The 13,079-nt window shown below is 51.2% G+C and overlaps 2 protein-coding genes across 9 annotated transcripts in view; both read right to left on the bottom strand.

The window, feature by feature from the left end:
- The window catches only part of AGBL4 (AGBL carboxypeptidase 4), a 1,086,758-nt gene that overhangs the window by 186,968 nt on the left and 886,711 nt on the right, over nucleotides 1-13,079 (bottom strand). The window lies entirely within an intron of this gene.
- The window catches only part of BEND5 (BEN domain containing 5), a 48,309-nt gene continuing 37,546 nt past the window's right edge, over nucleotides 2,317-13,079 (bottom strand). For all 6 annotated transcript variants that reach the window (XM_045204178.3, XM_024571128.4, XM_024571131.4 and 3 more), the window contains 2 exons: nucleotides 10,178-10,391; nucleotides 2,317-2,852 (listed from right to left, as the gene is read on the bottom strand). In XM_045204178.3, the coding sequence (XP_045060113.1) occupies nucleotides 2,695-2,852; nucleotides 10,178-10,391 (372 nt within the window). In that variant the 3' untranslated portion in view covers nucleotides 2,317-2,694. The remainder of the gene's footprint in view (nucleotides 2,853-10,177; nucleotides 10,392-13,079) is intronic.

The following is a 13,079-nucleotide window of genomic DNA, read 5'->3' on the forward strand; positions in this document are numbered from 1 at the left end:
TCATTGAAGCAGGACTTCTGCTAGACTGGTATTACCCAGAAGTGGCACTATTGCAAAAACACACGTTCCCGGCTCTATCTCAGACCTATTGAATCGAGCTCTCTAAGCCAAAGCCCAGGAATCTGTATTTCAGGCGCCTCAGCACATTCTTAATATTGGACAGGTTTAGAAAATCTTCTTCTAACACAAAATGCCCTTGAACATATTTGAATGTAATAAAACTGTGAAGTCTCATAAATAGTACAATTATTCCCAGTGCCTCCAAATGGCTTCAGTTAATGAGAATGATTTCCGTTGACTGATCGCTTAGGTTGGGCCTCTCCTTCACGCGCCCTGAGATTACACAGGAAGATTCTCAGCCCAGACCGTAGCAGCCCACTCACCCTTCTGGGAAGAGCGGAAAGGGCGCATTTTGCACAGACTTGAAGTCTGCCCCTGCTCCTCTGCTGACGACTCCTGGGACCCCGGACGAGAAGTTATTTAGCCTTTTCTGGGCCCTTGTCCTCCTTTGTGCGGGTAGAAGAATGGTGGCCTCGCCCTCATATAACAGGAACAGGGCACCAGGTACACAGCAGGTGTTCAAACACCGCTCAGTCTAACCAGTGTACGAAATTCCCCATCGGAATCGGCTCCTGGGTCCTCCCTTGTCGCATCCACTTCTGACCTCACTCTGCCTCAGAAACTAAGGGTAACGAGCAGACGCACGGCTCTTCGAGACTTGCAGAGCCTTCCTGCAGGTGTTACCTGGCTGGACTCCTCTCCACAACAGCCCTAGAAACCGAGCTATGGACTGGTTTCCGCTTCAGAAGAAACGAGCCCCAAAGAGCCCAGGGAACCTTTCCAGAAGTGAAAATGTCAGGATTTGAAGTCAGATCCCAACATCTGTCAGAACCCGGTTCTGTCCCTAACATATGCCTCATATATTACACAAGCACTTTCACACGTCACAGCATTTTTTAAGTAGAGATTTCCCTGCCTCTGGGTGTCTGTATCTTTGCCGTGCTTGGGGAGTAGAGATGAGCTCCAGTCCAACGCACCCTTTTTCCCAGTCTCTCACACTTTCCATCCGGCCCAGGCCCTCGCTGCCCCACAGCGCCGCACCATTACAGGGAACACGCCTTCACAACAAGGACTGATTGAGCGTCGGTGTCACTCACCTTACTGACCTCATGAAATGGGCTGACCCATGTGAAACACTTAGAAAAGCCCTGGCACATATTAAGTATCTGTTGTTGCTGCCACTGTCGTTACTTAATTACCCACGCAGCCCGCGCCACAGGCATTGTTTCCCTCATTACACTGATAGGGACTCTGAGAAGTTAAGTGTTTGGTCCAAGATCACACTGCTAGTTTGGGGAGAGCTGGGAAAAATAGCATGAAAGGAAATTCACATCTACACATCTTACTAGCGAGCATATAGTATTCCACATTATAAATAATTATTTACTTTACTGGCATAAAATTACTCACAGAGGCACTGCCTCCCTGTCCTGCCCCAGTGACGCAGAGCTGTGGCTTACAGGCCACCAATGGTTTCATGGTCTAGAGGCTAACCCGTAGGCGAAATAAGAGTCCGGCGTCTTCCAACTGACGCCTAAAAGCTGATAACCACAAATGAAGAAAATAATGCTTACCAACATTTATTGAGCCACACACACACACACACACACACACACACACACACATTTCTCCTTACGGCAACTCTGCAAAGTAGATAGTATCTCCTTCTTACAGAACGGAAGAGGGTAGGTTAAGCCCAGGGCAAGTGGGGAGCGAAGCCTGAAACCCAGGTGCTCAGCCCCACGCCCTTGCCATTTCCAACATACCATGCTGACTTCACAGGCATTACGGAAAGGAAAGTGCAAATCAACAGGAAGATCACATGTGGTTTGCCAGGTTGCACGACAGGCAACTTTGAGACTCAGTTATTGAATGAGATAAAAAATCGTGTAACTTGAAAGATCATTTGAGATACAAGATAAGAGGAACAAGCTGACAGCAGGTGGCCTGACCCCAGCTTCCTGACGGTAACCCTGGGCCACATCTAACATCACCAACCCCCACCTACCCCTTTACAAAGATTATCCGGGAAGCTGAATCTCCGATCACCTTGAGTGAGAAGGGTGGCTGGTCCTAGATCTGTCCTGTGAAGTAAGAGAAAGCAATCTGCTGTCGAGATAGCCCTTCACATCTGTAGTCGGCAACCACATCCCTTAAGAATTTTGCCTCCTTCAGCCTGAATGTTCCGCCCCTCAAAGGACACTGGCCACCTCCACTGTGCACTTAATACCCTTAAATAAATGAGAAAAATGTCTGTATCAAAGAATTAATGGAGCTTTATTATAGAACAAAATAGAGGAACAGAGATAGAAGTCCTTGAGTGGTAAAAATGTCGGTTCAAATTCTGGGCCAAGTGACAGGCGAGGCAGAGACACTTTGCCCCTCGCCACAGCGATCACATTTTCCCTATCCCCAGAACGATTCCGGTGCCGGGCTGCTGCCTGCGTCTCAGCAGATCCACCTGCCTTCTTTGCAGTGGGAAGTCCAAGTTCAGAACACACCGCCGACCCCCGAATCCTACGGCTCACTGCCCGTTCACCACCATGCACGCTTGGTCCGATCCAGACGGCACCCTCGCCCGCAAACCACACACCACGCAAGGAAAACGAGACGGCTTTATGAAAAATCCAAAGTTTATTGCAAATTGTATTTTGCTTCCCTTCGTTCTTCATTTTTACAGGATTTATTGATATCCATGATTTTTTCACAGATGTACTTGTTGACTTTGGAGAGTCTCTGTGCAATTTCAGTTTCGTCCACAGTTTCTTGTGCTATTCTGTCATATAAACACTCTAGACAGGGAAAAGAAACAAGAAGGCCAAGGATTAATGGTCAGTTGAGTACAAATCTTTTTTTGGGGGGGTGGGAGGGGAGAAAATGTGCCTCCCGACATACTTACCAAATACCGATTCACTTATGTGGTACGATATTTTCAAAGTTTCATCGCAAAATATACGTAGAAAAGAACACATATATACTGTAAATTTACCCTTTAAAATAATGATAAAACAACCATGTGCCCACCACCCAGCTTAAGGAGACATTGATGGCCCCTCTGGAGCCCCAGGCTGCCCCGCCCCCACCCCACCCTCTCCTCGCCCTCTCTGGAAGTAACCACTGTCCTGAATTTTTGCTTGTCTTTCCTTTTTAATGATAATACATGCATACATCCTTAAATAATGCATTGTTTACTTTTCCCTGTATTTTTTTTACTTTTTTATAAGTGTGCCCATATTCTACATACATCTCTTTCTTTTTTTCACTCAATATTACAGTTTTGAAATTCACCCATGTCCAAGCGTATGGCTGCATGTCATTCATGTTCACTGATGGGCGGCGTTTTATTGTATGTCTATTCCACCCTCTGCTGATCCCCTGTATTGTCAATGGATGCTTGGGTCACTGCCAGTGTTTTGCGATCACAAACCCCCTGGCATGTGTCTCCCGGGCACTCGGGCAGGAAATGCCCCAGCACTGGCCCAGGAGCGGCACTGCTGATGTCAGGGTGGGTGCACATTCGACTTCACGAAGGTGGGGCCTAGGCAATTGTTTTCCAAAGCGGTTCTGCCGCCTGGCTTTCCGAGAGCAGGGTCCTCAAGGACGGTGCACGGCCTGGTCAGGTAGGCAAGGCTCTGACCACCTGCTCGTGGGTGTGAAGTAGGGTCCTGTCACGGTGATTGCTGATGAGGCTGAAGACAGCTGCTTGCATGGAGTCTGCCGCTGGCTGGGATGTGGGCCTGCCCAGAGCCTGGCTGCAGCCCACTTCCTGGCCTGGGACCTGGGGCACATCGTTACCCCGGTTCCTCCCCCCACGAACAGGGATGACAGATCAAAGTGCATCTTTTTAAGGCTGCCTTGAGGCATCGAGGTAAAGTTTTTGCAAGCCTTTCTCAAACTGAGAGGAACACTGCACCTATATGGGCCTTACGATTATTTCAGTGTATACACAACTGTTCACTCCCAGCACCGAGCACAGTGCATGGATGGGGGCAAGATTAAATAAGTATCTGCTAAATGAAGGAATCAATTAATGTTCTTCCAGCCAAACCTGAGGGGACATAAACATTCTGGACTTAAGAGGGCTAGGAATGCACCACAAGGGTTCGTCTTTATGGGCAAGACTTTTAACTTCCTGGAACCTAAGCTTTCTCACCTGCAGAACAGGAATGACAACCCAGTCTTAAGGAATTGCTACACCAGATGAACAAAATCTGGGGTACCAGGCCAGCCCGTGGCCGGTAATCCTCTGACAGATGCAGAACGTCGACGCCAGAGGGGATCACCGAGACTAACTAACGTGAGCTAACCTGGCACTTACATGCGAGGAGCCTGAGGCCTGGACAAAGGGAGGAGGAATGGGCAGAATCCACTGTGGCCTCCCCCAACTCTGAGCCCTTCCCTGGGCATGCGGCCAGCCTGCCTCCGGGGGCCATTCCTGCTGCAGGTGCACGTGCTACAGGTGTTCTTTCTCCAGGGCACCCCCTCCCCACTGAGAGGGCTTATGCACAGAGAAGCCTTTAAAACCTTTATTGACTCCACTACTTCCTGACCACTCCCAAGCCCCACGAATCTTCACTTGTCTTGGCCTTTCCATAGGGACCCAGCCAAGAAGGGAGGGGCTCCGTCTCTCTCCAGTCGCCCTGCTTTTATCCACCAGCTTTATCCACCTCCTCATTCCAGACCGGCCCACAAGTCAGGGTCTTCGCTCTTCTCTTCTCAGACTACCCTGGCCCTAACTCCTGGTTATTCTTCCCCATGCAGCCTTCTTGGAACCTGCCAGACTGGGTTAGGAGACGCCACTCTGCCTACAGCCCTGTGCTTGCACACTTGCCCGGGTCTTTCTCTGTCACAGCACTTGTCGGAGTCTAATAAACTGCAACCACGCTGTCTTCCCTACAGAACGGAACACTTGGGCACCCCCCACCCTCCAGCCCAGGACAAGAAGAAAGCAGACACTCACAGTGACCTTGCTCGAACCCAAAGCCAACGAGGGAGACACCTGGGCTGAGACCTGTTCTGAAGTTCAGGCATCTGGCTCTAAACCTAGCGGCTGTGCCACCGCTCCTGGGAACCTCCCTGGGTCTCAGTTTCAAGAGCTAGGAAAGCAGGACGTCAAACCAGATAACCCAGGGACCTTCTTCCATCTCTGAGTCCCCAGAAGGTAATAAGGGTGGTAAAGAGGCAAAGGAGAGGGATGGGGCAGGGAGGGTAGTGGGTGCGTGGCCCTCAGAGACCCTAGCGTGAGCTGGAGAAGATGCAGGAAGAGAAAGGAGCATGTGTGGGCAGTTTCCAGAGAGGCCTCCTCAGCACTCCAATCACTCCCCCTTGGGGTGAGGGCGCCGAGCGCCCCGCGGGGTGACGAAGAGGCTTTCGTGACACTCTCGATGTCAATCATGTGCAGTTGCCAGGAATGTCTCCCTCTGCGAGGGAGCATTTGAGATTATTGCTTAATTAACAAGGTTTAGAATGGGACTGATGTGTCCTATTAAAAAAGTTATTAAAATTAACCAGAACTCAATGCTGGGGCTCATTTGGAAAACTCAGACACTCTGCAAAAGGTCATTTGACCTTAATGAGGTTTAACTGTCACTCTGGAGCCAGACACCAAAGCGAGCCTGTCCGCCAGCCCTCCCGCGGTCCTTTCTACAGCAGCGTCCGTGTTCGCCCCACCCCCCTGCTACCCGGTAAGACGTGATTTTAAAATCAGAGAGCAGAAAATGCTCACCAACCCTGTGAGCATCAAGGCTTTTGCCATTTGTATACGGCAAATGTGGCTGAATGTGATAAAATCATACAAAATAAATACAAACAGTCTCAACCCGGCAGACAGCTTGCATGGGAAAAGCTAGTCAAACGCAATCTGGGAGAGCTCAAATAATGAAGCCCCAAATGGGGGTGTCTGGGGGTGGGAGACAGACTTCAAGCCGGCCTGGCTGTAGCGAATAAGTAAATAAACAGTGTACGGCAGAGAACCTCTGGAGGCCAGGGACGCCCGCCAGCGCACTCCTGCTGGCTCCGATCCAGCCAGCTGCAAGGCCTTGGACAAGTCAGTTTCCTTCTCATTCACCTGCATGGCGGCCAAGCACGTGTGTGCTCAAGGGCTGCGGCTGGACTGGCGCTCCTGGGAAGCAAAGGTACAGTAACAAGAGAACAGAGGCATAAGGTACTCGGGCCTAAGAGGGCAGGGGAGGCTTTATGAAGGGGAGGTTCTCGAAGCAGCAGGATCAGGAAGGACCTGGAAGAAGGCCTCTATGGTTCATGCCCAGAAGGAAATGGGACAGGTGGTGAGAGATGAGGTCAGAGGGGTTGCCAGGGGCCAGGTCACCAGGCATCAGCCAGCATGGGGAACGTGGGTTTCACCCCAGGGCCGTGGGCACATTGAGGGCAATGGGGACCATGGGCCGTGAGCTCGGCTGAGGAAAGCTTTGTAGACCAAGAGAGAAGAGGGCTGGAGGCAGAGCAGAGGGAAGTGCAAGAGGAGCCCACAGGTGGACAAGAGGCCAGGCAGCAGGAGGAAATCTGGAGTGTGCAGGATGGGCTTCTCAGTGAAGGAGGAGCGGTCCTGTCTCACCTCCAGGGAGGTGGTGAGATGGGCCCTGGATTTAGGGAGAAGTCACAGGGAATAGTTACCCACACTCACCAAGAACAGATTAAGTAGAGGGCTGGGAGTGGCAGCCCGACAGCTGGGCAGTTACACATGAACGGAGGTGGTGAGTGTGGGTAACTCTTGCAAGAAACCCAGATGTGAAAAGGCAAAGAGAGACACGGCAGCAGCTGGGTGGTGGTGGTGGTGGCCTCTAGGGAGCGCTTTGTTTTCTGAGAAATGGGTAGTCAGAGCACCTTTCAGTGAGGCCGGGAAGGAGCAGGAGAACGGGAATGTAATTGGAGGAACAGGTCCTCAGGAAGGCAGGTGGGCGGGATCCAGAGGAAGACAATAGCCAGTCCCAAGTGAGAGGGATACTCTCCTGTGGAGGCACGAGGCAGAAGAACGGGGGACAGTTAGGACTGTGGATGTGCTGGTTCAAAGCTGTGGGAGTTCCATTTCTTTTCCTGGTGAAGGAAGAGACAAGGCTGTCTTTTGAGAGAGGCGTGGACTGTCGTGTTTGGGGAAAGTAGAGAAGGCTTGCAAAGAGCTTGCAAAGTGGCGGGGCGGACCAGGGAGGGAAACTTGGAGGAGCTTGAAGGCTTGAAGACAACGAATCTTCAACGGCCCCACGCCACAAAGCTAGGGTGTTTTCTTCTAGATTGTTCTGTAGCACCGGGGACTCGGTAAGCCGCATACAACATCATCTGAATGGGGTTTGAAGAGCAGTAAAAATGCCTATTTACTTTTTGTGACATTAACTGGTCCACTGGGAAGCCAGGACTGGGAGTGTGGTGAGGACACCAGGCATCTGCTGGGTACTGACGCTGCATAAGGCTTGGGGAAACGGAACTACGGCATGAACCAGGGTAAGCTCAAAGTTAATCCAAAGCGGAGCCGGGGCTCCACACCAGGCATTGGGTACCTGGTTCCACTTTCTGTTTTCCATCACAGGCACTGGGAGCTGACGGGAGCGCCTGGAAGCTGAAAAGCACTGAGCAACCGTGAACTTCAATGCGGTGACCATCCCGCAGTCACACTGGCTCCAGAGTCAGCTCACTTGTCAAGGAGCTCGATAACTTCTTTTCGACACCTCACACAACTACTGGCAAACCATAATTTGAGACAGCCTTCTTAACTGTTTTAAGAGGCAAGTGTTCAGCCAAGGAAACTGAGACATGGAGGGAAAGAGATTTATACGAAATCACACCAAGGGTCAGTCAGGGGATCAGCATGCAGGCTGGTCTCAGGGTCACTCGTTCAGCCCTTGTCTGCTGAGCTCCTTCTGTGACCAGGCCCAGTGCTAGGCAATGAGGACGTGGAGATGAATCTGATTCAGTCAGACTAGTGCCCGAGGCAGACACACAGCAGATGACTCACACCACGTGGCAGTGGTAGGGCAGCCAGTCATTCGAGGGCACCTGGGACCTGCTGAGTCACATTGCAACACGTATCACAGAATGAGGTCAGCCACCTACCAGGAAGGCCAGGGCTGCCCCCCCAGAGAGCCTTTACCTCGGGGTGACCTCCCAAATTAAGCTCCACCAGTTCAGATAGCGGGCCAACTAAAGGTTACCTCTGATTGTCTAAAAATAAGTGGCTGCCTAAATCAATTAATCATGAGTCAGACAGGCAAAGGGAGGCAGCATGCTACAGTGGCACAAGTCCCAGACCAGCATCTAGGGTGTGGGTTAGGATCCAGGCTCTGAAATCTTGTAGCTGTGACCTCAGGCTGGTCAGTTAACCTGTGTCCTGCCACCTTGACCTCCAAAATATACCCAGATCTGACCCTCCTTTTTCCTCTCACTGCTATAACCTTGGTCCATGGTACGACCATCTCTCCCCAAAGCCACTGCACCAGCCTCCTAACTGATCTCCTATTTGGTCACTGCCTGATGGGAAGACCTCCACTGCTTTTCTCCTGCAAGTGGAGTAAATTCAGGCTGCTTTCTGTGCCTTTCATGCCCCTACAAGACTGGCTCTCGCCCACCTCCCTGAGCTCACTCTCCCTTCACTCACGACTGCAGTCGCCGGGGCTTCTGCATCCCTTCAGTGGGCCTGCACACCTGCTGTTTGTCCCGCCTGTTTGGTGCCCTTCAGACTGTCTCGGGGCTGCCTCCTGCACACCCAGCTCGCATTCACCTCCTCAAACAGGCCTTCACCAACCACCCCAGCTGACACCAGCCTCTGCATCCTTCCACCTCACACGACGATCTTCACAGCCCTCATCTGTACTTGAAATTACCTGACTTGTTCATGGACATATTTGTCATCTGTCCCAAAACCTGGCACAGGGCCTGCTCAAAATGTATGTTGTGACTGATTATGTCCTACTTCTTTCATCAAAACTGGACACTTAGAGACGGGTGGCTAGAAACACAGCTTCCGAAGCTGGCCCTCTGGGCTTGGACCCCTGGCTCTACCCCTACAAGCTATTATGATCTGGGCAAGTTACTTAACATCGCTGTGTCTCCGTTTCCTCAGCTATAAAACGGATAATAATAGTAGCCAACAGTAGGAGTGTTACAAGGATTAAATGAGTTAATATATGTAAAAGTACTTTTTTAAAATAGAACCATAAAAACAAAACTCAGAACCTGACACATAGTGAGTGCTCAGAAAAATCAGCAAGTACTGTAGCATCCTCTCTGCTCCCGTGTACTTCCCTGCCTGTCTCTGGACGTTGAATTATCTGTACAGTAACTAGGTGCTCTTGTGTTCATCCTCCCCATGAGACTGTGAGCTCCTTACAGATGGAGGCTGTGCCTCATCCCTTTGTGTCCTCAATACCCAGTAGAGGGCCTGGCAAAGGATATGAGCTCAGCGACTGGAAGGAGAGAGAGTAGGAGAGACAAAGAAGAGGGGCAAGATAAGGGAGGGAGGGAGGGAGGGAGGAAGAAAGGAAGGGAAAGAAAATCAAAGTGTCCAGGATATAGCCATGTCTTTAGGGAGACGAATGATAGATACCGTGTCTCTTTGCCTTCCCCCAACCTCTCCCAAACACCAGAACGGAGACTGAAAACGGTGCCCCTCAGCTGGTCTTTATCTCATTAACTGCTACAGGCACGAGGCTGGGACTCCACAAGCTGTGTTGCCCTGTCTTGACCTCTCCTCTCTGCACACAGCAGCGCTCCTTCCCCATCTCCATGCCTTTGTTCCGGGTGCTTCTGCCTCCGGAGGAATCTCTCTTTACACACGTGTCTACATGTCTGATGCATTTTCAGTGACCCCTCTGCCAGGAATCCTTCCCTGGTTTTCCAGCTAGGGTTTCCTCTCCTGAGAACTAACTCCCTGACACACTGTCTCTCTCCCATGCTAGCTCCTTGCACTGTCCTATGTCCACAGCTCATCAGCTCTGTTAAAGGTGAGCTCTTCTGGGACAAGGTCCACCTCTGGCCCCGTGTCCCTGTGCCCAGCCCAGAGCCTGGTGCGGACTGGACTCAGCAGGGTTTGTTGAAATGAAACGTGCCTGATGCATCCTTTGCAGGGTGAAGGACAGAGCTCAGCCCTTGCATTTCCGCTGCAGTGACCTACCTCTGACGATGCTTAGTTTGTGAGGCGAGAGGGGTGGCTTGGGGACGGCGTCTTTCTTTTTTTTTGTGGCAACTCCTGTGACGCTTCTGTTCTTCAGAACATCTGTCCCCCAGATCATGACTGCCAAGTTCTTTGTGTACTTGGAATCTCCTTGGGTTACTTGTAGCTGGTGCCATTTCTCCTCATCAACCCAAATCCCGCTTCCCAGGTGGACCTGAAAGGGGTAAGGACGCGGGCACCTGTTTAGTTGGACAGGATGGCAGCCGGAAACCCTTCTTGTCCTTTAAAAGACATACCTGCATAACTATATGGGATTCTTTCCATAAATGCTAAATTAACTTTCTTTAAGGGGAATAATAACACTCATTTACTGAAAACCAGGTCTTATTCTAGTGCCTTATACCCACTACCTCAAATCCTCTCGGCAACCCTGGAGGAAGGTGTTGGGACACTCCGTCCATTTCAGATGGAAAAGCCAGGCTGAGAAAGGGGAAGCCACTCATCAGAAGTCACCCAGCTATGAAGTGGCAGACCCGGAACTCTACACCACACTCACGTTGTCACAGGCCGCTCGGAGCCTGACCAAATGGCAGGAGCACCTATGTGTGAGTCCTTTCTCTGCTACCCCTCAGAGAGACCTCTCTGCTTCTCCCGCAAACACCCTGGGACGCACGCCCTCCTAGCGCAACGGCTCTCTGCGTAGTTGTGCACAAGGTCACCTGGCTGGCTACAAAAGCGCCTGGTGCCAGGGCCCCACTCCCAGGGAGTCTCATCTGTTCCACCTGGGTGGGGCCAGGCACCAGAATGGTTGAAAGCTCCCTGGGGGATCCCAGTGCACAGCCAAGTTGAAAGCCCTGCCGGTTGGGGCGGGGAGGACAGCTGGCCAGGCTCCACCACTAACTGGAGCATATTTGTGCAGGTCCTTCCCCATCTCTGGCTTCAGTTTTCCATGAACTTGAACTGGAAGAGTTAGATTTCATTTTTAACTTCCCTCTGGCTCAGAACACCTAGGATTCTAAATTAAACGCAACCACAGTGTCCCAGTCTGATTCTGGGCACAGAGAACAGACACGGTCTTAGGCCTCTGGTTGAGGCAGCACTCAAAGTTGCGGTGCGGGGTCAGTAAATGCTAAAGACCCAGCATGCTCGAGCCGTGAGCTACAAGCTCCGAAACTTTTTCTCCTTCCTGGCTCTTTCAACAACTCAGAAAACATGCTAACACTAATCATCAAAAAACAGAGTTTGACTCTGACATTGTCACTTCTGTTGTGTTTCTGCTGAGTCTACGGAGGGTGGAAAGGCCTCTGTGGGCGTGGAGGGGAGACAGCTGCTAATAAGCTAAACTTCCTAAGAGGAACGGGAAGGCTTTGCCACAGGTGCTTGTCTTCAGAAAGACCTGAGGCCATCAGCATGGCCGGCCAGGAGGTGTCTCGGGAGAAGTTCTGGTCTGACAGACACGCAGACGCCCAGCGTTCAAAGGTGAGTAAAGACCTTTCTACTGAAGCTTGGCTTGGAAAGGAAGGTGGGCGCTGCACAGTGAGCAGACAGGTCAGCCAATATCACTTCTTCCTTTGCCAATTACTGAGGTTTTTCAACCATTAAAAAAAACACAAAAGGAACACACCCTGCCCACGGCTGTCAGTAAGTAAACAATCCACCTGCCACCTCTGACTTCCTTTTGCTCAAAGATGCTCAGAACCCTGCAGGCCTGGTATCAGATAACCAGACCGCCCGGCCTCCCTGTGCCTGTGCGGCGGCGAAGGAGGAACGGCAGGACTGCAGACTGTTCCTAGGGCTCAGGAAGATGCGCAACCCTGGAGTGAGATGCCTGGGGCTGGCTGGGCAGCACCAGCCCAAGGTCAAATCTGGCCTTTTCTCCACAGTCTAAGCTGCAGGTGGGCAGTCTGTGTGCCAGATCAGGCTGAGGACAAGTTCCCTGCTGCTCCCTGGTGGAATCCTAGTCACCTCCCCTGGTGATACTCTGGAGCTACCCACACAAGCTTCCAGAGATAGGGGATAAATAAGGGACGTGAACCAGATTAAACTGAGAGTCAGAAAACTGCAGCGATGTAAGATAACTTAGGTTTTTCACAGATCTCTGTTCTTTTCTACCCCAGGCTTTGCTTTCCTATAATTTCACAAAAACAAAAAAATTTGTTATTGTTAAAACAAAGATCACAGTCATTTTAGCCAAAGTTCTACAAGAGAAGGGGGGCACTAATATTTTTTGAGCACCAGGTATGGTGCTATAATGAACCAGGTATTGCCAGGTATTGCACCTTAAGTACTTATCCTCATAATGACCTTGAGAGACAAAAATAGGTAAAATTTGTTCCCATTTCACAGACATGGACAGAGATCCAGGGAGTAAATGATTTTTCCTGAGACGTACTATCACTAAAATCTGGAATCAAGATTCCAACCCAAGTCTGGATGCCCACAAAACCCACGCTCTCCCACCTTCCCACTGCGGCCAGTGTCACAGTGGGAACGGCAGATCCATCTACATCCAGGCAGTTTTCCTCCGTACCTGCCGGGTCACCTCCCCGGCCAGCACTGGTGCCCTTCACCCCTGCAGACAGGAGCCCAGGAAAAAAGCCACAGGCTGGCCTTCCTGCCTCCAGACCCTGTGGCCTCCAACCCACCCTGTGAAGTGCCGGACTGAGTTCCCTGACACAGGGCTCTCTTTCTTTGACTAGGTGAGTCCCACGGTCGGTGACAGACACAGAGTTTCACGTCAACCCCCGGAATCCTGAACAGCTCTCTGCTCCCTTTCACACCAAATCCCACCTCCTCCCTTGGCTTGAAAGGCCCTTGAGAATCCTGTTTCCAGCCAGCCGCCTAACTTTTCTTTCCCTACTATGTCCACCGCTCTAGGAAGCTCCCGAGTGCTTTCATTTCT

Source organism: Desmodus rotundus, chromosome 3, assembly GCF_022682495.2.
Source record: "Desmodus rotundus isolate HL8 chromosome 3, HLdesRot8A.1, whole genome shotgun sequence".
NCBI lineage: Eukaryota > Metazoa > Chordata > Mammalia > Chiroptera > Phyllostomidae > Desmodus > Desmodus rotundus.